The sequence below is a fragment of the Heliconius melpomene genome, chromosome 8 (assembly GCF_056956725.1).
Source record: "Heliconius melpomene rosina isolate 202511_hmr_F chromosome 8, ASM5695672v1, whole genome shotgun sequence".
NCBI lineage: Eukaryota > Metazoa > Arthropoda > Insecta > Lepidoptera > Nymphalidae > Heliconius > Heliconius melpomene.
The window spans coordinates 9,479,847-9,500,742 of NC_140396.1; the positions used below are offsets into that span (position 1 = coordinate 9,479,847).

Sequence of the window (20,896 nt, forward strand, 5' to 3'; positions counted from 1 at the left end):
ACCCTGTGCTTTGTCTTGTTCCACAGTTTTTTCCCCGAGTGAGAATCGAACCTACAATCTTCACATTTATATATTAAAAAAACAAATTACATTAATGACTAAAATTAATTTATAATTATAAAGTAGCGTAGGTACTCAGGATTCAATAAAACATAATTTTTATTGAACAAATAAACTAAATGCCTGCCGTAGCTCATTGATTGCCGGTGCGGTGTAACATGGTGGTCAGCGCCATGGGGTTCCCTTCTTGCTTTAATTCAACTTGTAAAATGTATACTTTATGGCTATAGTTCGGAATTTGTTTTGTTATATTCTCGTTTTATATGAAATTTGCAAATTGAGAATATTTTAAGTAATTGTTTAATTTTATACTTGACTATTAACGATATTTTCTCTAATGAAATGTTAAGTACTTTAAGTAATTATTAGTTTAATTTATTTTAGTTACTATCAAAAGCAATTCACTTATTTTTGTAATAGGATTCCTATGACAAAAATATGAGTAAAACAGAGATTATTATATTTTATAATAATCTGTGGTATTTTTTTTTTAAGTAATATGAGCACTGACTGAACTATTAAAAGTATTAGGCACTTTTTTATTTTAATAATTAATTTCAAATTATTAATTTACTGAAATAATAATAGTGGCAGAAGCGTGCAAATATTATCAAGTTTGCATTCGCACAGTTATAGGTTCGATTTCCATTCGAAGAAATGAGAAATTTCATATTTTCTATACACATTGTAATAATTATTATAGACATTGTAGTTACTGAACCGGCCAGTGCCCGAGGTGGTCGGCACCATGTTGCTTTTTCATAACTATCAAATACTTACATGTTGTAAAAATATGATACTTATAAAATCATTATTATTTCATAGATACTGACTAGTAGTTGCCCGTTTTTAATAATTAAGTATTGATTTCATACAAATCAGGAACGGAGTGTTCACATTAGGTTCCCTCTACCTACCCTGCTCTGTGCGGGATACAGCGTGAAGCTGATTTTTTAAATATGAGCCAATAATTTAAGAAATTACAAAACCAATCAACATTTCGCAACACTATTGCTACATAAATTACATTTTTTTTTCATAATACCGCGAACGAACATCGAAATTAGATCGCTATCTGAAAACGAATGTAACAATCAAAAGATTACATATTTGCATTCAACACACAACTCCAACCGCCATCATTCATAATTTCATACATTTTTAAGCACATAATTTAAAAACGAAATGAGTTGGTAGATTTATGGGCAACAGGAGAACCAGTAGGAGATGGCCACGCCCAGCTATTATACCAATATTTTTCTTTAACCTGTAATATCTGGCTGATACTGGAGGAAACGACATTAACTGCAATTTTAATTTAGGAGTAAAAAGCTGTCGATCGTGTGGACAAATTATGGTGGACTTTTGTAGCGGCCATATTTTATAATGAACATATATTATAAGGGTGTTATAATATTATATAAGTTCAATAATGGCATTATGTGATGTTTTAATATAAGGGAAAAGATGGCGTCGTGGCACAGCGACAGTACGACTGTTAAGCACGACTTTTGAGGGTTCAATTCTCATTTAAGGAAATGAGTTCACATTTCCTCGCTCTATTAATAAGACAAAACGCAGCGTTAAGGTCCGCCATTCAACACGGAATGTCTCGAAAATTAGGTGGAAAATGGGAATTGGGATATTCACTCTTGTCTATCTTGGCTAGCGATAAAAAGTATTATGCCAAGTTCTTAAAGAAAAATATGGCATCATATTTTTGTCCTTTGAACATAATTATATTAATCTATATATATAAAATCGAAAGGTCACTCACTCATCACGAAATCTCAGAAACTACATGTACTAGGAATCTCAAATTTTGCATAGGAGTTATTTATAGGACGTAGGTGCTCGCTAAGACGGGAATTTGCAGTATTCGACTTCTAAGGGGTTGTTTTTGGGGTTGAAAGTTTGTATGAAACTTCGTTACTATAAATGCTAGGAGTATCAAATTTTGCGTGGACATCACTTATAGGACGTAGGTACTCATGGAGACAGAAATTAATAATAACGTAGTTCACGCAGGCGAAGCCGCGAGCGGGCCGCTAGTATTAAAATATAATTTAATTATTTAATAATAGATCACAGTAAATATGAATCCATCTATTTTTAACTGCCATTGAGTGTATGCAGTACGCGGCCATGCAGCCTCGTACGTGAGAACAGGCCCTAAAACTTTGATCGGACATTCATCCGAGCCTCAACGCAATCCGCATAATTTAAATCAGTGGTACTAAACATTTTGCGAAAACTAACGATGATTTTTTTATATGAGGTTCCTGTTTCTTTACTGCGCACTATTCCTTTTATATTACTCGATCATATTATAGATATAAAAAACTTACAAAAAAGATAAAACCTATAACCACGCTTTTCACACCCAAGTGCTACAAGTGCTTTGATTTAAAAGTTATTATGAAACTAAACTCGGCTGATTTACTAGTCTAATCATAAGAATCTCTAAAATTCTCCTGAGTGGGAATTGAACCTGCTTAACGTCGGAAGCAGCTCCACGCTGTATCACTAGACTATCACTAGACACTTGGAAGCAGCGAAATAATTAAAAGAAATGAGCGAAGAATATTAAATATTTTGTTCTCCCGAATGGGAATCGAATCCACCTATTGTGTTTACAGTCGCACGCTTGTACTGCTGCGCCACAACAGGCCAAATACACTCGGTTCTCACAGGTGTTTTTTTAGATACCACAGGTTCTCCACCTCTGCCTAGGACACCTAACATTCCCACGCTAGGTCTAAACTAGTAACTTTATTGGACGCGCAGGTGACTGGCTCTGGCCTACATAGATAACTCTCGTTACAACTGATGTTTGCGTTTATTACCCATCTAACCTTTTGCTGTGATCTTTCAACATGGCGTAATTTAGTAAAGAATTGACAGTATGTACTCTTGAAAGTGAAAAGGAATTATTTAAAAATATATCAGCTGCACGCTGTATCCCGCATATAGCTGGGAGGCAAAGGGAAAATAGTGTTAAGACACTCTGTTCCCCTTTCCACCGAATTTTTCGAGCTATTGCGTGTTGAGGGGCGGAGCTCGACGTCGGGCTTTTGCCTTGGGTTCAGAGAGCAGAAATGAAAATGTTAATAAATAATAATTCATTCCCTCGGAGAATAAACCCACAACCGTCGCGTTTCAATCACACCTTTGTACCCCTGCGCCAGAACAGCCTCAAGGATTTGTTCAATTTAATAGAATATTTAGTAATGCGTGTTTAAAATTAATCTTGCTAATGGATACAGTTAGTCACAGTTAAGAAATAGGTACACGCACACTACATACATACTTATTGCAATAGTGTCGCTTTATACAAATTACTTACTTCTTGGTTTAATAGGATTTGTGCGTTAATATTCAATATTTATATCTTCCATCTTCCATTATATATAAAAGTAGCAAAAAAGCATGTTTGTTGTATGGAGGCTCTTAAGTAATTATTTTATTCTCTTTCTTCTTCTTCTTCTAGTATTTGTGGTTTAATAGCGGTAACAGAAATACGTCATCTGTAAAAATTTCAATTGTATGGCACGGTTCGTGAGGAACAGTCTAGTGACGGACGGACCGACACACACGGTGGTGGCTGTTTAGTTTACCCTTCCTTTATGGAACAATAAAATATTCTTCCAGGGCGTGGAAATGAAAATAATTTATTCCCGCGATAGATTGAACCCATAACCATCATCATCATCATACGACTGCGCCATGATAACCTAAATGTTATTGTAGGTACTAATTAATTATTCTGGTACGCATCCTTATCCGATTTAGTGCTTATTTTGTTGTTTTATAATAAGCTAAGAGGCAATGAAGATCAATTTTTATGGCATGTAAAGAAAATAACTTGTATTGATATTTTTGTTTTTATCTTACCTTTTTATCGTTTCTCGCCAAAAAATGTGACGTTTAATTTTAAAAACATCGCTTTAAAAGGTGAAATAATATATTCTTTCTTTATCTTTGGGCATCTCCTGCAGTTTGGTAGGTACGTCGTAGGCAGAAAGACCGTTTGTAGGTATATAATGAAAGAGTCACATGGTACCTACTATACCTTGCTCATATAAAACAAACATTCCGTACTAAAGGTGTTTTTAGATTCACAGTGTATCACTTAAGAGAGACAGAAGTAACCTAGAAACCGAGTGTTAAGATACTCTGTTCCCATTAAGACACTTCCTTACCAATTTTCCGCCGAATTCTGAAGGCATTGCTTGCTTAGTGGCGATATTTAACGCCGCAATTTGCATAGCTTACGAGGAAATGAAAATATTAGATAAATATTAGTCAAATATACTGGTAAAATAGATTATTGTAAGCACTTTTAACTCATCAAATCGGACTCGAAAGGCAGTCCTGCTGAAAAACGCCGGCAAGAAACTTTCTTTTATTTGCAATGTAAAGATTACAATTTTATTATTTAATTCAAATGATATCAATTCCATACATTTTTACCAAATTTTAGGCTGTTCTATGGGCAGCAAGACCAAAGGCTGTAAGCTCTTTAGGAGCACAGCTGCGAGTAGCAACACTAGGGAAGGTAAGTTTTTTAATCCCGCAAACGCAGACGGAATCTGGCAAGATACCCCGTTACTCCCTAAGACACTCCCATTCGCCGCATTCATAAGGAGAATGGAAGTGTCTCGATGATGGCGGAGTGTCTTATTTTATCAGGACTCACGTTGAAGCTAAAAAATATATTTATTCATCAAAATTGTTCACATTAAATAAGTTATCACACCATCTAGGGTCCCCACACTGGGTGAGATACAAGGTGAGCATTCGAAAGGCGTAAAGGTTCCCGTCGACGTTTTAATTGGCGGCAAAACGGTCACTTGGATTGTATAGTGTATAGTGTAGTGTATAGTAGCTACACCGTATTCAATTACTGTTATCTACAACAGATCTAATTTACATATCTACGTTTGACTATAAATAATTGCACGCTGTTGTTGTTTTCTTTTTGTTTAAATTATTTGAGGCTGTCATGGAGGAGTGGTAGACAATCTGACTGTTAACGCAACGGTTTTGGGTTCGATCCCCACTGGAGGAAGTGAAATTCGACTCATTATGGTAAAATGACAAGGAAAGCGCTGCGTTGAGGTCTATCACGGAGTATCTCGAAGATTAAAAGGAGTTGCTTAATACTGTATATACAACGTGTAGCTAAGAAAATATTTGAATGTTTTTACACGACTGCGTCTGAAGAAGGATAATGTTTTTTTATGTCTATGTATGAATGTATGACCATTTCTGTGGCAGCCTACAACTAGACGGTTTTGGACATATGAACAGTCATGTTAATGTTTAAAATGGAAAAAAGGTTGGGGGAACTAGGGGCTAGTTAGCGAAGTGAATTCTCACTTGACACGGCATGATCGAGTGGAGATCGGATCCACAACGGCGCTTGATCACCACTCTGAAGATCCTCGAAACATGTATGCAATTTACCTATCCATTAGGTGACGGTAATATTTTTTTATATACCTAACCCAAAACATTTAGAATATACTTAATATTTAAAAATTGGAAAACATTCGAATAGTGGTATAGACCCTACATTGACTGACGTAAGAAAAAAGTACCCACATTCATTAAAAGCAACATTTACAGAATCATACATTTAAATACCAGCCATTTTAAAGTTGATTCTTGCCCTCTGTTGTTAAATAGAGCAAAAATGACGTCGCGGCACGGCCATCAGCGGCGACGTTTAAATGCGGCGGCTCTTTTACCTCCGCCATTTGCATCTGAGATCGCGTCGATCGGCCATGTTGTTTTTTTTTCCGCCAATGCGTTGCTGCTATAAAGTGTGAAACACACAAGTGTATTAAAAGATGCGTGAAAATTATAAAAAATAATCATTTATTCTCCAATTAGATTCAAAAGATTTTTTTTTAGCATCAAAAACTTAATTTAACTCAAAATTAATTTAAACTAATAGGAACAAAATAGCAGTACTTTAAATGTCACTTTTTAATCGGTCATTAGGTACAGGATCAAATTTCATAATTATCGATTATCTACTAGGTGCAGGAATTTATTTTTTCTATTCCAATCAACAAAGTAAAAATTTAATAAACAGAAAAATTTATTATGACATTATCCATTGTTTCCTTCCTAGCATAATTTCAATAGTAAAAACGTAATATCATAGCATAAAAAAAGCCGTAACTTTTATCTCCTTTGCCATGTGTGCCGCAAACTCAAAAGGAAAACAATTTATAATACGTTTTGCCGCGTATTTATATTCGGCAGCGGCATCACAAAGGTCGATTATTCAGCATATTAGGTATATTTATTTAAAACTAGCTATTTCTTTCTATGCAGTCGGATATCTAAAAGTGACTTTATTGAAGCCATCGAGGTACAGAGTATGACTGTAAACGCGACAGTTGTGGATTCGATTCCTATTCAGGGGAATGAATTATTTTCACATACCTACTTGCTCTACCAGAGCTGGTTCATGAAAATAACCAAACAAACAAAACCAAATCGCGGCTTTTTTATCTCTCAAAGTTAGGCGGCACGTGGTGAAGAAAGCGGCTTAACACTAGGTACCCTCTGCCTATTTGGTACTGCGATGCAGAAAACAGCGTGAAGCTGTAAGTAAATCTATCTTCATTATTTTTAGTTTTTGACATATCCAAATTACTTATAGCGTAATATCTTAAATATTGTTTGCTTCTATTTATATACAAAATTATTTGCTTCAGATTCGGATTTTTCTTAATCAAATCATATTTTTTATAATAATCTGGTAATTATTATAACAAAAACAAAACTTTGTGCATGAATAAATGTAAGAACAACATACCCGAAAATAAAAAAAAAATTTTTTTGTCTATACTCCGTTCGCCATTTCCAATGAATTCTTCTCGACGTCGCGCTTTGCCTCGAAACCAAAGCGAAGAAAATGGAAATATTAAGTATTTCATTTCCTCGAGTGTGAATAGAATTCACAACCTGTCGCTTTTACGACTATTCGATGCTTACTTAACACGTTTAAATACGTGTCTCTTTGGAAAACAAAAACTATGTAAATGAAAAGACAAATAATTAAATTTGAAAATAAATTATCTTTACTCATTAACTATAATATTGTACAACAAGGATTTCAAAAATGTATACATTTGTATTTTTTTTTTTTTCATTTAAATAAGAATGCAATACGTCATCTCTCAGCAGTCCCCAACAAGTAATTTTAAGTTTTGTTTGTTTTTTATATTAGCTTAACACTGTATCCCGCACATAGCATGATAGGCAGAGGATACCCGGGAACCTAGTCTTAGGTCATCTTGTTCCCATTAAGAGACATCGTTTCACTTTCCGCCGAGGCACTTTCTGGAGGCATTGAAAGGGAACAATTTTTTTCGTACCTCTATTTTTTAATTCACTAAATCATTACGAATACTGAGAGACAGAGAGAGTACGGTACACTACGGTACAGTACGACAAATTTCAGAGAAAATGATATTTTATTTTGTCATAAAAAAAACAAATTAAAGTTGAATCTAAATATAAAGTTAATGTCAAATAACAGTAGAGTATTGTTTGACAATGTCTCTATAGAATTGGAATATGAGGTCGCTGGCGAGACGGCATCTTACTAGGGCTTCTTCATACGTGTCCTCACTAAAACTACCTTGGGTGAATCCTGAAAATAAAATAACAGTTTATTTTTAAGTCATTGTGTCACAAATATTGTTATGGGTTAGATTGGCATTAAGGGACTTTATTATTTTCATTTTACTCGGTTAATATAAAGTGCGCTGTTGAGTTTCACCATTCAATACTAACGTCCCGAATTTGGAAGCATAACAGTATCTTGAAACTCTTTGTATATAATTATGTAATAAAGTTTACCTGTAACCAAATTCTTGTCTCGACTGTCAAACACGAAATACATCAACGCTTTAGCATTCTGCACTTGCATGTGAGATGGCTCCAGTACTAAGTTTCCTAGTTCATCCACCGCACAACCTAATCCAGCTACAACATGACGCATAGCTACACCGGAATTGATGAGTGCTAAACATGCACTATTCACTGCACAGGTTAGAAGCTGAAAATTATATGTAGAGTATAAACATAGGCTTTCTTTTTTTTATTTGTATATTAGTCATAATAAATATTAATTTAACAAGGCAAAGCGCAGCAATGAGTGCCATCACTTGATATGCATATGCCTCCAGAATTCAGAGAAAATGAGGAAAATTTTAATGGGGACAGAGTGTCTTAACACTAGGTTCCTAGTTTTCCACTGCCTACCCTGCTATGTGCTGGGATGCAGCATTGAGCTGAAAAAAAAAGAAATTAGCTAACCAGACTATTTGTTTTATAATCATTATATAATTTGTTAAAATTAATTCATTGTATTGGGAAGTATGTAGGGTCAAATGTGTCCACACAATTTTCATAAAAATAGGTACAACGTTTTGGCTTCTATATGATATATGAAATGTGTTTGTACATGTTTCATGTTTAGTAATTAAATTAAATTATTCACCCCTCCGTAATCTTCCAATTCTTGAATAGTAAGAGTTATGCCAGTCCTAGGATATAAACAACCCAAGAGGGCTGTCTCACATGTCTGTCTGATTACATTTTCTTTAAACCTGAAATATACATATAATAATTTATATGAAGAAGATATATATACATATATATATAATAACATTATTTATTTTTTCTTGCTTGATTAGTACACACTCTTAAAGAATTTTTAATGGAAAAATGTTTTTTTAGAAATTTAATAAAAAAATCGTGTGCAATAGAAATTTCTATAAATTGTTAAAGCTCTTTGAGCACTAAGCCATATGTTTACAGTTCAGAGTGCTGTGTGCCTGTTGAAGACAAACACAATAAGAAAACTTAGTATAGGCTGTATATAGCACAGTGTGACTGCATTATACTGAAAAAGGTTTTGGGGTTCAATTCCCACTTGGGGGCTCACATTATTTTTAATTTACTGCAAGTATTGAATTTGCTACTCAATGTTAGATTATTCAATTTAAAAAAAGAAATAGAAGCCATAGTAACCCCAGATTTTCTTTGCCATGCCTGCTGTATATAGAAAAAAGCTTAAAGAAAAACAGTTAGTATAAAAACATTTTTTTAAATCTCTTACCTATCAGCAACTGACGGCTTGCCTCCTTTAGTACAAAAAAGTACTTCTAGAGTTGCTTTCTCTATATTTTGACTAGTTGTCTTAATATCCAAAGGTCCATTTACACTTGCTAATACTACTGTTTCTCCTATGTAGGATTAAAATATTAATTATGAATCTTTATATTTATAATACACATTTTACCTTGAATTACTTAAGCTTTGAGTTAAGTATTTAGAGATATATATACATAATTATAAATATAATTTGAATAAAGCAAATTTTTTGATAAATAATAGTTTAGAAAATGTACCTTGTGATAAAATCGCTGACCCGTCCGATTTACTAAGAAAATTAAGTTCGCATTTCATAGGTCTAATTTTAAAGTCTTGAACTTCTTCGAGCCCCATTATAATTACTAGGTATTTATGTTAAATTTTAAAGAATTAGTGAAACATGAAATAACCTCAAAAATCAGAATCAAAACATGACAAGAATTGCCATTATGTAAATAAAATTTAAAATATAGTCAAGTAAAACGGAATTTATAATGAATCATTTATTACTCTACAGCTTTTATACATATTTTTATGTATTTTTATAGAATATAATTCTTGTGGGAGAACATAAAAAACCGAATATTTAAAATATTAAAAGGAACAAAGTGGCAACATTAAAGTTTTGTCGAGTTGACTTTACATTTGACAATGACATTGACAAGCAATACGTTTTCATTCATATGTTCCTGCGGTTCGTGTATGCAATTAGCCTAAAACTTAAATAAAGTTATTACATTGTTAAATAATTGAAGTGCTATTGCTAATAGAAATCAAAATGAAGACGCGATTTAATACTTACGATATTGTATGCATGGTGGCGGAATTGCAAAGGTAAGCTTATCTTAAGTTCTCTATTCTTTTTTTCCTATATAACTTCTAGAAAAATTGTTTTAAAAAATAACTAAGTTGTAGTAGGATTTTTAGTTTTTATAGGTTAAAATGTAAATAATACCACTTAATTCCAAAACTATTTTGATAATAATTGTAAATAAATAATAATAAAAAATATATAAATCATATCACAATTTAAAAAAATAGGTTTTATGTTTTTCTTAAGTATTTTATATTTTTTTATTGCACCATATAAAAACATAGTTTACTTTTCTAGATTGGTGGGCATGAGAGTAAACCAAGTGTATGATATAGATAACAAAACCTATGTGATTCGACTGCAGAGGTCCGAAGAGAAATCAGTTTTATTATTGGAATCTGGTAACAGATTTCACACAACTCAGTTTGAATGGCCAAAAAATGTTGCACCATCAGGATTTACTATGAAAGTATGCTCTTTATTTTCTCCTTTCTTCTTGTACATATAAGAAAAAACTGTTTTTTTTTGTATTTAAAGGATATTTTATGACATCAATATCGAATAGCAAATCATTTACATGATATATTCTGTTTCTTCTAAATTATTCTTAGTAAATTTTCAAGTAATATTCAATTTCTGTCTTTCTAGCTACGTAAACATCTTAAAAACAAACGTCTTGAGAGTCTTACCCAGCTTGGGATAGACAGAGTAGTAGATTTACAATTTGGTAGTGGGGAAGCAGCTTATCATGTTATATTGGAGCTATATGACAGGGGTAACATTGTATTGACTGATTATGAATGGACCATTCTAAATGTTCTACGTCCTCATGTCGAGGGTGATAAGATTAGGTAAGATTTATTTATAAATCTTTTCAAATATTTATACAAAAATATTAATATTTTTTAACAGGTTAAACCTGTTGGTATAGAATCTCTATACACTAGGTTCCCTCCCCCAATCCTGCTCTACATAGGATACAGCGTAAAGGTAAAAAAAGCTAGCGTAATTAATAATCCTAACAGTATAGTATGACATAATATAAAGAAATCTAAATAGATCTTTTTTATATTTGAATCTTTATGCAAGATATTAAGTTTGAAACTTATATATTTATATCTGATGTATTCATATATTACCTTAGAAATGATTTTCATTTTATAAATCGGTATTTATTTTAGGTTAGTGGTAAAAGAAAATATATTTATTTTTTAGATTTGCAGTGAAAGAAAAATATCCCTTAGACAGAGTTAAAACAAGCTATGAAGCGCCCAATGCTGATATCTTGAAAGATATTCTCTCTAAAAGTAAACCTGGTGACAATCTGAAGAAGATCCTAAATCCAAACTTAGGTAAGACAATAGGTGTGACTGTAGAAACGACTAGTTGAGGGTTCAATCCCCACTCAAGAAAATGAAATATTTATTTATATTTATATTTCCATTTCTATCCTCTGTTGTCGAAGCAAAAGCGCGGCATGGAGTTCCGCCACTTAACGCAAGGCCTCTAGAATTCGGTGGATAGTGGGGAACGGAGTATCTTAACACTATGTTCCCTCTGCCTACTCTGCTGTGTGTGTCTGCTAGTGTTTTTTTATACTAAACGACTATTATTACAGAATATGGTGCAGCAGTAATAGATCATGTCCTATTAGATAATGGTCTAACAGGCAACTTAAAAATTTCTCAAGATCCGAGCAAGGGTTTCTTTATTGAAAGAGATTTGGACATATTGGCTACAGCATTGAAACAAGGTGAAATGTTGATTGAAAAAGGGAAGAGTGGAGTGACTAAGGTGGGACCTTTTTTGCGTGTGTTTTGTTTTGGTGGTTTGCAACTTTTTATATATGAAATTTCTAAAGAAATCAATTGACAATAAAAATATCAATTTCAAAACAAAGTATGTATTTCGTGATTAAGAAATGAAAACAGATTGAAATTTTGAAAGTTTATTTGTTAAAGTCGAATGAATCATTGTCATTGTTCTATGTCTATTAGTATTATCGTTATTTTATTATATTCATAAATGTTTCATCAAAATATCATGACATTTCCTATAAAAAATATAGTTATCTAATTCTGCTTCTTATTCTTTTTTCTTCTTCTCTTATCACCTTCCTTCCTCCCCCAGGGCTACATAATTCAGAAAAAAGAAGAACGACCGAACCCAGAAGGCGGTGGGCCCACTTTCTTTTTAACGAACCAAGACTTTCACCCAATGTTATATAATCAGTGTAAAAATTTACCTGTTGCTGAATATGATAGTTTTGACAGAGCAGTGGATGAATTTTATTCCGCTTTGGAAGGACAAAAGATTGATTTAAAGGTAACAAACTTGAAAATTCACAAGCTACCTAAGCATTTGCTTCCAAATTCAATTTTTACTTGACACTTGGTTCAATTGGGCCTTCCTTTTATTTATTTTTAAGCAAAACCTGATAGAAAACCGATCAGCTTCTTCTTACGAATATGACCTGAGGATAACCTGAGGATTTTTTAGCTTAACGCTGTACCCGCACATAGTAGGGTAGGCAGAAGGAACCTGGGAACCAATGCATGTCGAATGCCAGGGTTTGCTATATTACCAGAGTGATGAAATTAGAATATAAAATATTTCATTTTGGCAACTCAACACTTGGGGCCTGGAGAATTCGGCGAAATGTATTGAAAAAAATGGTCTATATGGGAACATAGAGTTTTAACACTGGGTTTCCAGGTTCCTTCTGCTTACACTGCTATGTGTGGGATATAACATGAAACTAAAAAAAATGTAACATAATTTACAATTTTCAATACTAGAAATAATAATTAAATAACTACTTGTAAAAGAATCTTTATACATATAATACAAAGACCAACATTACAACATAAAAAATGTACTTTTAATATTAATTTAATAGGCAATCCATGTGGAAAGAGAAGCAATGAAAAAGCTGCAGAATGTTCGAAAAGATCACGACAAACGTATAACAGAACTGGAGAAAGTACAGCTCGAGGATAGGAAGACGGCTGAGCTGATATCCAGAAACGAACAGCTGGTGGAACAGGCTCGAATGGCTATACAGGCAGCTTTGGCCAATCAGGTATAATTTAATAAAGTATTTGTGTTTAGTTATGTTTCCTGTTCCTTTTTAGGTTTTGTGGAGAAAAAATTGCGGACTTTGCAAATGGTTATCGTTATCGTTATGAAAAATATAATAATAACGTCACTGGAATTTGTATTCGGCGTTTTGATATCAGAAATACTAAAGACTGGTAGCAAAAATAGTTTTCAAACTCAAAATAGATATTCAATGAAATCTACAAAACTATTTTTGAGTTTCGCTTTTAACAGATAAATATATATAAAATTTAAGAAACCAAAAAATTTACTCAGCTTCACACTGTATCCCGCACAAAGCAGGGAAGCCGGAGTTCTCCATTCCCCCTATTCTGCTTTTAAATTCTGGAGACATTGCGTGTTGAGTGTAGGAATTCAACGCCGCGCTTTGAAAGCAGAGCGAAGATATGAAAATATAAATTTATATTAATATTTCATTTCCTCGATTGGGGATCGAAGCCACAACCAGTCGCGTTTACATGCACAATGTGCCTCATATGTAATATCTTATTAGTCTGCATAGAATCCTCTTATTATTTAAGTACTTATAGCAAATATGGCCGAGGGAATCTAATTAAGACACTCATTCCCCCATGTTTCGGGACGCTGAGTTTTTAGTGGCTGAACTATTGGATGATTTGGGTGTGAGAATCGAATCCACCAACGTCTCGTGACGTTAAAACACGAAACCGTTACGCCACGCTGTCATGTATTAATATGTTGTAACAAACATTACATTTAATTATTAAACATATTTACGAAACCTATACCTACCTTTTAGATGTCATGGGACGATATAAAGCTACTTGTTAAAACTGCGCAAGACAACAATGATCCTATAGCATCATCTATTAAACAACTAAAATTAAACACTAATCACATCACACTGTTTCTTAAGAATCCGTATGATCATGATAGTGATAATGATAGTGAAAACGACGATGGTAGTGAAAGTGTTAGTGATAAACGTGACGATACATTGAAACCAATGATGGTGGACATTGATCTGTCGTTGACTGCTTTTGCTAATGCTAGAAGGTTAGTTTTATTATTTGTTTCTAGATCTAACAATATTTGGCTTACCTAACTAGGTAAGGCTAGTTAGTGTTATATTGTTTTTTGAGTAGCGTTTCCCAAAGGTACTACTTACCACTACTATATTAAATTATGCAAATACTACACAAATACCGACTAAAAAAAGCTTAGCAAAAAACTATATAAAAATCCATTATAAATAGTTCCATAAATAACAACCCACCGACAACCATAACGTACATTCTATCAATTATAATATTTCTTACTCACTTATTTGTTATTCAGATACTACGACCAAAAGCGAAATGCCGCCAAAAAACAGCAAAAAACGCTTGAATCGGCGGATAAAGCGCTTAAAAGCGCTGAGCGGAAAACTAAGCAAACGCTTAAAGAAGCTCACGCGATAAGCAGTATCACTAAAGCGAGGAAGACATATTGGTTCGAGAAGTTTTATTGGTTTATATCGTCTGATAACTTTTTGGTAAGTATAAAATACTAGCAACCAGTCTAAGTCACTAAGTCACTAAGCCACTAAGTCTATTCGTCAATCCATCAATATGGGGACAAATTGCAAAAAATACACAAAAAATCTTTCTGTTATTTAATATTTTTCTTTTACTTTCAAAAAATCATTTCTTTTAGGTAATAGGAGGAAGAGATCAACAACAAAACGAATTATTAGTGAAACGCTATATGCGTTCTACAGATCTCTACGTACACGCCGAAGTGACTGGCGCCTCCTCCGTTATAATTAAATGTCCCAGCTTTCCACCGCCGAGGACACTAAGTGAAGCAGGCCAAGCCGCTGTGGCTTATAGGTAGTGACCTAGGATTTTTTTCTTGACTTTTAGGAGGCATTTAGGTCTTTTGATTTCCAGTCGCTCTAGTAAAGAGGCTAAGTTCCACAATTAAGTAATTAAGTTCCACAAACTCAACACACAATGCATTCAGAATTCGGCGGAAAGTTTAAGTGTCTTAACACTAGGTCGCCAGGTTCCCTCTGCCTACCCTGCTATGTGCGTGATATAACATGAAGCTAAAAAAATGTAGTTATGTACAAACAAGAAAGATCAATATTCACTTAAGCAGTCAAAAACCTAAGTGGCATCTTAACTTATACCCACTCACAGTTGTTAAAGAATTCTATTCCGTTGAGGCACTGTCCTGCCAAACCAATCCAAGAATTTAATTCTGAAAGTCAGGCTCCTAAACCAAAGTTTTTCTTTCAGCATGCTGTATCTCGCATATAGCAGGGTATTCGGAAAAAACTAGTGTTAGGACACTCAACGCCGCTCTGGTAATAAGTACCAGAGCGAAAAAATGAAAATAATAATAAATAATTATTCATTCCCCCAAGTGAGGATCGACCATACACCCGTGCATTTACAGTCACACGCTTGTACCGCTGCGCCACGAACGCCTCAAACTTCTAAAGCAAAGATCCTAATGTGCTAAACAATCTATTCTCCCCATTCATCTGAATTTAGAGATACTCTTTGTCGGTTAATGGAATTCAACTCCGCATTTTCTCTGACTGGACCAATAATATTTTTTTATAGTATAGCATGGGAAGCCAAAGTCTTAACCCGGGCCTGGTGGGTCTATGGTCACCAAGTGTCAAAATCTGCTCCCACCGGGGAATACCTCAGCACAGGGTCTTTCATGATAAGGGGGAAGAAAAACTATTTGTTGCCAGAGCACTTGCAGTTTGGTTTCAGTTTTATGTTTCGGGTGAGTTTGATTATTTTGTACAGAATTAGTATTTATCAAACTAATTGTTTAGTTTTATAACACTATTTTATTTATATTAGTATAGAATGGTTATTCATTATAGCTCGAAGACAGCTGTATAGAAAAACATAGAGATGAAAGGAAAGCTGTAGTACCTGATGACACCAATTCTGAAATCACTTCTACTCAAGATACGGAGGAGGATCAAGAGATCGTTGTGTCTGATGATGGTAACACTTTTTTAATTTTTTCACATTTTATGACAGATATGCAGCTATGCACAGATAATACAATCATCGATCATTCTTATCGCCATCTCCCACATATTAAATTTGGTGTAATAAATATTTTAATCGTTCCCCAGAAAAAAATCACTATATCGGCCTCAGTTAGGCCATTACCAACTGCACGATGGGCTGTCTCGCAAGTCCTAAATAAATACAACTCGATATTTCACTATGACTATCATTTTGAGATTAAAAATGAATCAAAATCTTAACCTTATAAAACAAAGTCGCTTTTCGTGTCTGTCTGTTATTTCTAACTCTTCTTCTTCTAAACCACCCAACGGATTTTGATGCGGTCTTCACCATTAAGTCAAGTGTTTTTCGTAGAAGGTTTATATATAGTTTATTATTTGTACATTCTTAAATTAACATAAATACGATAAATGTGTATAAAGTCCTACCCGTTGAGACACTTTCGCGCGTGCGCTGCTCTAATGGTAAGTACTACATGAAAAAAATGTACTGGATTATTGTTCCTCTTAATAAGATCTACAAAAAAGTCCCCGAGAGCATATTCGTATCTTTTAAGAATAACGTGTAGTGATCATTTTTCTGTCTAAAAATAATAATTTCAATACATTTTTTATTGTGAGGGATATTTTTCCATAATGGTATTAATCCTTATCCTTTAAAATACTTTATTAATTTTCTACGTTAAACGAAGATAAAATTTGCTTTTTACAATATTTCGAAATTGCGAATAGTTTTACAGAAAAACGCATTTAATTGTTGACACATCCCGCCGTTGACACATCAGCTGTATGTTACTCAAGTTTCACTTATCCCTTACTCTCAGCATATAAATAAGTACATTAGTTACGTTGGCCATTTAATGTAGACCAAAATTGTCTTTTACTGTTTTTCATTTTAATAAGTACTTTAGAAGTTGTTACAATATCAAAAAAATCCTTGCTGCGAAACGGCTCGCCACTCGCCATGCGTCCGCCGTGCCCGCTTGCCTTACACGCATCGGTGGTTTAGTGGTAGAATGCTCGCCTGCCACGCGGGCGGCCCAGGTTCGATTCCCGGCCCATGCATTCTATTTAATTTTCCTCACAGGCAGCCACGTCGTGCTTGCTTTTCATCAGGGACAGAATACCCCCTTCAGCATTAACCACAAGCTCGAAAGAAAAAAACCTGGCTGCCTCTATAGCAACGAAGATTTAGTTAGAAGCGTTTGCACGTATTGGATAATTGGAGTTGAATGTATTATTTAAGCGCGATATATTTGGTTTCACATTTTTTGTAGTAGTTAGCAGTAGGTAGGTTTTTGTTTATAATTTCTTCCGTTTAAAAATAGTCATTTAACTATCTAAAAATAGTCATTTAAATATATTTTAAGCACAGATTTAAAACTACGGTACCTACTAAAAAATCCTTGCTGTGTAAAACAATTGGAAAATCCTTATTGAAACTACAAAAATGCGGGTTGCATTAGGGTTTAATTAATTTTCACATTATCTTAAGTGCTTTGCAAACATACATTACATGAATAATCCAGTAGTTAAAGCGGGCGAAGCCGCAAGACGGTCGCTAGTTTATTTATATTTAAATTATGAACATATCCTGCCATAAGATTTGTACCCACAACTATTTCACCTATGTCACAAATCAACACGTTTTAAAATAAATAAATGATTTACAGACGAAACATCAGATAAAGAAGAATCCAAACAAAAAGCTCCACTAGATCCAATTACTGAAGAAAGTACTAAAAACGATTCCATTAAAATAGATAATAAGAACATAGAAAATATCCAAAAAGAAGTACAGCATATAGAAATTAAAGAAGAACCTTTAGAAGACACAAAGGATAAAGAAGATGAAAAAGAAGAAGAAAAAAGAAAAGAAGATGATGATTCAGACAGTGACAGTTCTGATGATGGAGTGCTTAATACTCATATAAAGGTATTCTTTTTTTTTGGTTGCTGAATGCCATGTTTGTTTAAAAAAGTTGTATTTTATTTTAAAAAGTTGTTGTTTATTAGTACTATTAATATTAATTAAGTAATAAAGTCACGCTATATATAAAGAGAAAAAAATTTCAAGATATTTGAAAATATTCGACATGGTAATGCTTTACAGTTATTATTAATTATCATTCATTATTACACTTATTATTAATTATTAATTATTATTTTAAAATACATTAAAGACTTTTGTTTTATATTTCAGGTGGATCACGGGACTGGCAAAGTTTTTATTGAATCAAAAACTAGAACCATTTCAGAAATGTCGGACAAGAGTGAGTTAAATTTAATTATTTTCAACTTCACGCTGTATCCTGCATATAGCGGGATAGGCAAAGGGAACCTGATGCTCACAAACACTCCGTTCCCCAAGCTCTGTCTAATTCTTTCACTGTAAACTCAACATTCATGGGACCCATTCCTACTTCCCAATACGTAATGAATATTTGCGAGGTACATCGTGAACCTAATAAATGTTAATAAAAATCATAATTAATATAATTGAAAACAATATTACAGGTGACGACAAACTCCCATCATTCCCTACATTACCCAAAAAAGGTAACAAAAAACCGCAAAAGGACCAAAATAAAAAAGAACAGCAAAAGAAAGAGAACAAAAAAGAAGAAAAAGAGAAGCAAGGTTTAAAAAGAGGACAGAAAAGCAAGTTAAAGAAGATAAAAGAGAAGTACAAGGACCAGGATGACGAGGATAGGGCATTAATTATGGAGTTATTACAGGTATTTTATTTTTTCAATTTCACGCTATATGCCGCATATACTACGTTAGAGAGAGGGAACCTAGTGTTAAGACAAAAGTAGTAGTAGTAGTTTAGTTCGTTCCAGACTTTTGGCCCAAATTTTGAAATAATTGAATATACCTATAAATTAATAATATTCTTTTTGTAGCCAAACAAAAGTGCCAAAGAATCAAAGAAAGCACAAAAACAAGCGGTCAAAGCTAAAACCAAATCTGGGCCAAAGACACCAAAGATTCCTCAACCAGCTCCCATGATTCTGGAGGCTGAAACTGATGAAGAAGCAGAACCTGGACAGGAGGTATGTAAATTTTTAACCGACTTAAAAAAACGAGGTTATCAATTTGACGTATTGCATTTGAATTGTGCATACGTAAATATGTGATATTGTTGAAATACCAAAATAATTTGTGTACTAAATTTTGTAAGTGTTGATGTTCATGTTGAGACGACCCTCTTTGATTTAAATGAGATAAATACAGGGACAAAAATCCATAATCTCAATCTAACAAAAATTAAATCAAAATAATTTTATAATTATAAGTAAGGCAACAATAACCTTATAGAAAAAAATAAAAAATATATATTATATTTTTTTAGGCGGACCCATCAGCTCAAGACGCGGATACAGAGATGTTATGCCAGTTGTCGGGGGTTCCCTTCCCGGAGGATGAACTTTTGTTCGCAGTGCCAGTTGTGGCGCCATATTCCGCTGTTTTGAACTATAAGTGAGTTATACTATATTGTTTTAATATTGCAAAAATATTACATGCAATACGCTTGTTACATGTTATTTATGTTATTGCCAACTCTGGAGTGAGATTTTTACAAACTTCCGTTACACAAAAAATATTACTAATAATTATTATTTGGAAAGAGAGAATGCTATTTCTTAAATATTGTAACATGTTTAAAGTCTATTCCTCATTAAGATTAGAAAAATATAAAAAAGGCAAAGTTAAGGCCGTGGTGACGTACCGGCACAGTGTCTGACTGTAAGCGCAAGAGTTGTAGGTGGAATTCCCACAGGCGTGAATGTATTATTTCCATTTCTTCGCTCTGGTAACCAGGAAAATCGCGAAGTTGAGTTCCGCTACTTAACGTGCATTTTCATAAAATTGTGTGTGACTTTGGGAATGCGATGTCTTAACGTTAGATTCTGTCTTTGGTATATATTTGTTTATTCTATTTCTTTTTTCCCAATGTTTCCAGATTCAAAGTAAAGCTAACCCCAGGCAGCAATAAAAGGGGTAAAGCAGCTAAAACAGCAGTACAAGTGTTCCTAAAAGACAAGAACTGTTCCAATAGGGAGAAGGACCTACTAAAGGCGGTCAAAGAGGAGAATATTGCGAGAAATTTCCCTGGCAAAGTCAAATTGTCTGCACCTCAGTTGCATAAACGGAAGAAATAAGTTTTTATGTAAAATCCACGTGGCTTAATCTGAGCTTTGCATTTGTGTGTGTGCAAGTGGCCAGAAAAACCTCGTGAATACCCGTAATATGAAATACCTAAGTAAATTTTGTATATTAGAAAATGAATTTCTTAATAATTTCCTAAAAAAAACATTGAATTTCGTTGTACTGTATCCACAAATCCTGCTTTTTATGTAAAACTAGAGGACCCGGACGCGGCTACGCCTGCTTGAAATATAAGAATATAATTTCTATAGAAATATAATTTCAATCTAGATGAAATGCTAAAAGTGACTATTATATTTATTTTCATAAGGATAAATATCAAAATGACGCGGTAACGAACGCGGCCGCGTAGCGACGACGGTTGTTATTAACATGGCAGAATAAATTGCATGTCAAATTAGAAAGTATTTTAATTTATTAGTTTATACGTGTAATGTAATGTTATATAGCCTATAGCACTTCTGAAGAATGCAGCTTTCATACAAAACAAAAACAAAGTAAATCGATCCAGTAGATCCAGAGATCTTAGCGTTCAAACAAAC

At 33.6% G+C, this 20,896-nt stretch overlaps 2 protein-coding genes across 2 annotated transcripts; one reads left to right on the forward strand and one right to left on the reverse strand.

Annotated features, from left to right (window-relative positions):
• Nucleotides 1-7,137: 7,137 nt before the first annotated feature.
• Nucleotides 7,138-9,686, reverse strand: Rrp46 (exosome complex component Rrp46). Its single transcript, XM_085189142.1, has 5 exons — nucleotides 9,501-9,686; nucleotides 9,209-9,335; nucleotides 8,588-8,696; nucleotides 7,945-8,143; nucleotides 7,138-7,735 (listed from the first exon to the last, which is right to left on the reverse strand). The coding sequence occupies exons 1-5, from the start codon at nucleotides 9,595-9,597 to the stop codon at nucleotides 7,611-7,613; spliced, it is 657 nt and encodes a 218-aa protein (XP_085045268.1). The 5' UTR covers nucleotides 9,598-9,686; the 3' UTR covers nucleotides 7,138-7,610.
• A 232-nt stretch (nucleotides 9,687-9,918) lies between these two features.
• Nucleotides 9,919-20,575, forward strand: Clbn (Nuclear export mediator factor NEMF homolog Clbn). Its single transcript, XM_085189141.1, has 18 exons — nucleotides 9,919-10,077; nucleotides 10,355-10,526; nucleotides 10,706-10,908; nucleotides 11,273-11,409; nucleotides 11,676-11,851; nucleotides 12,188-12,382; nucleotides 12,957-13,139; nucleotides 13,938-14,194; nucleotides 14,477-14,672; nucleotides 14,834-15,009; nucleotides 15,751-15,922; nucleotides 16,026-16,152; nucleotides 17,855-18,117; nucleotides 18,385-18,454; nucleotides 18,699-18,919; nucleotides 19,088-19,237; nucleotides 19,537-19,664; nucleotides 20,149-20,575. The coding sequence occupies exons 1-18, from the start codon at nucleotides 10,022-10,024 to the stop codon at nucleotides 20,345-20,347; spliced, it is 3,081 nt and encodes a 1,026-aa protein (XP_085045267.1). The 5' UTR covers nucleotides 9,919-10,021; the 3' UTR covers nucleotides 20,348-20,575.
• Nucleotides 20,576-20,896: the final 321 nt, after the last annotated feature.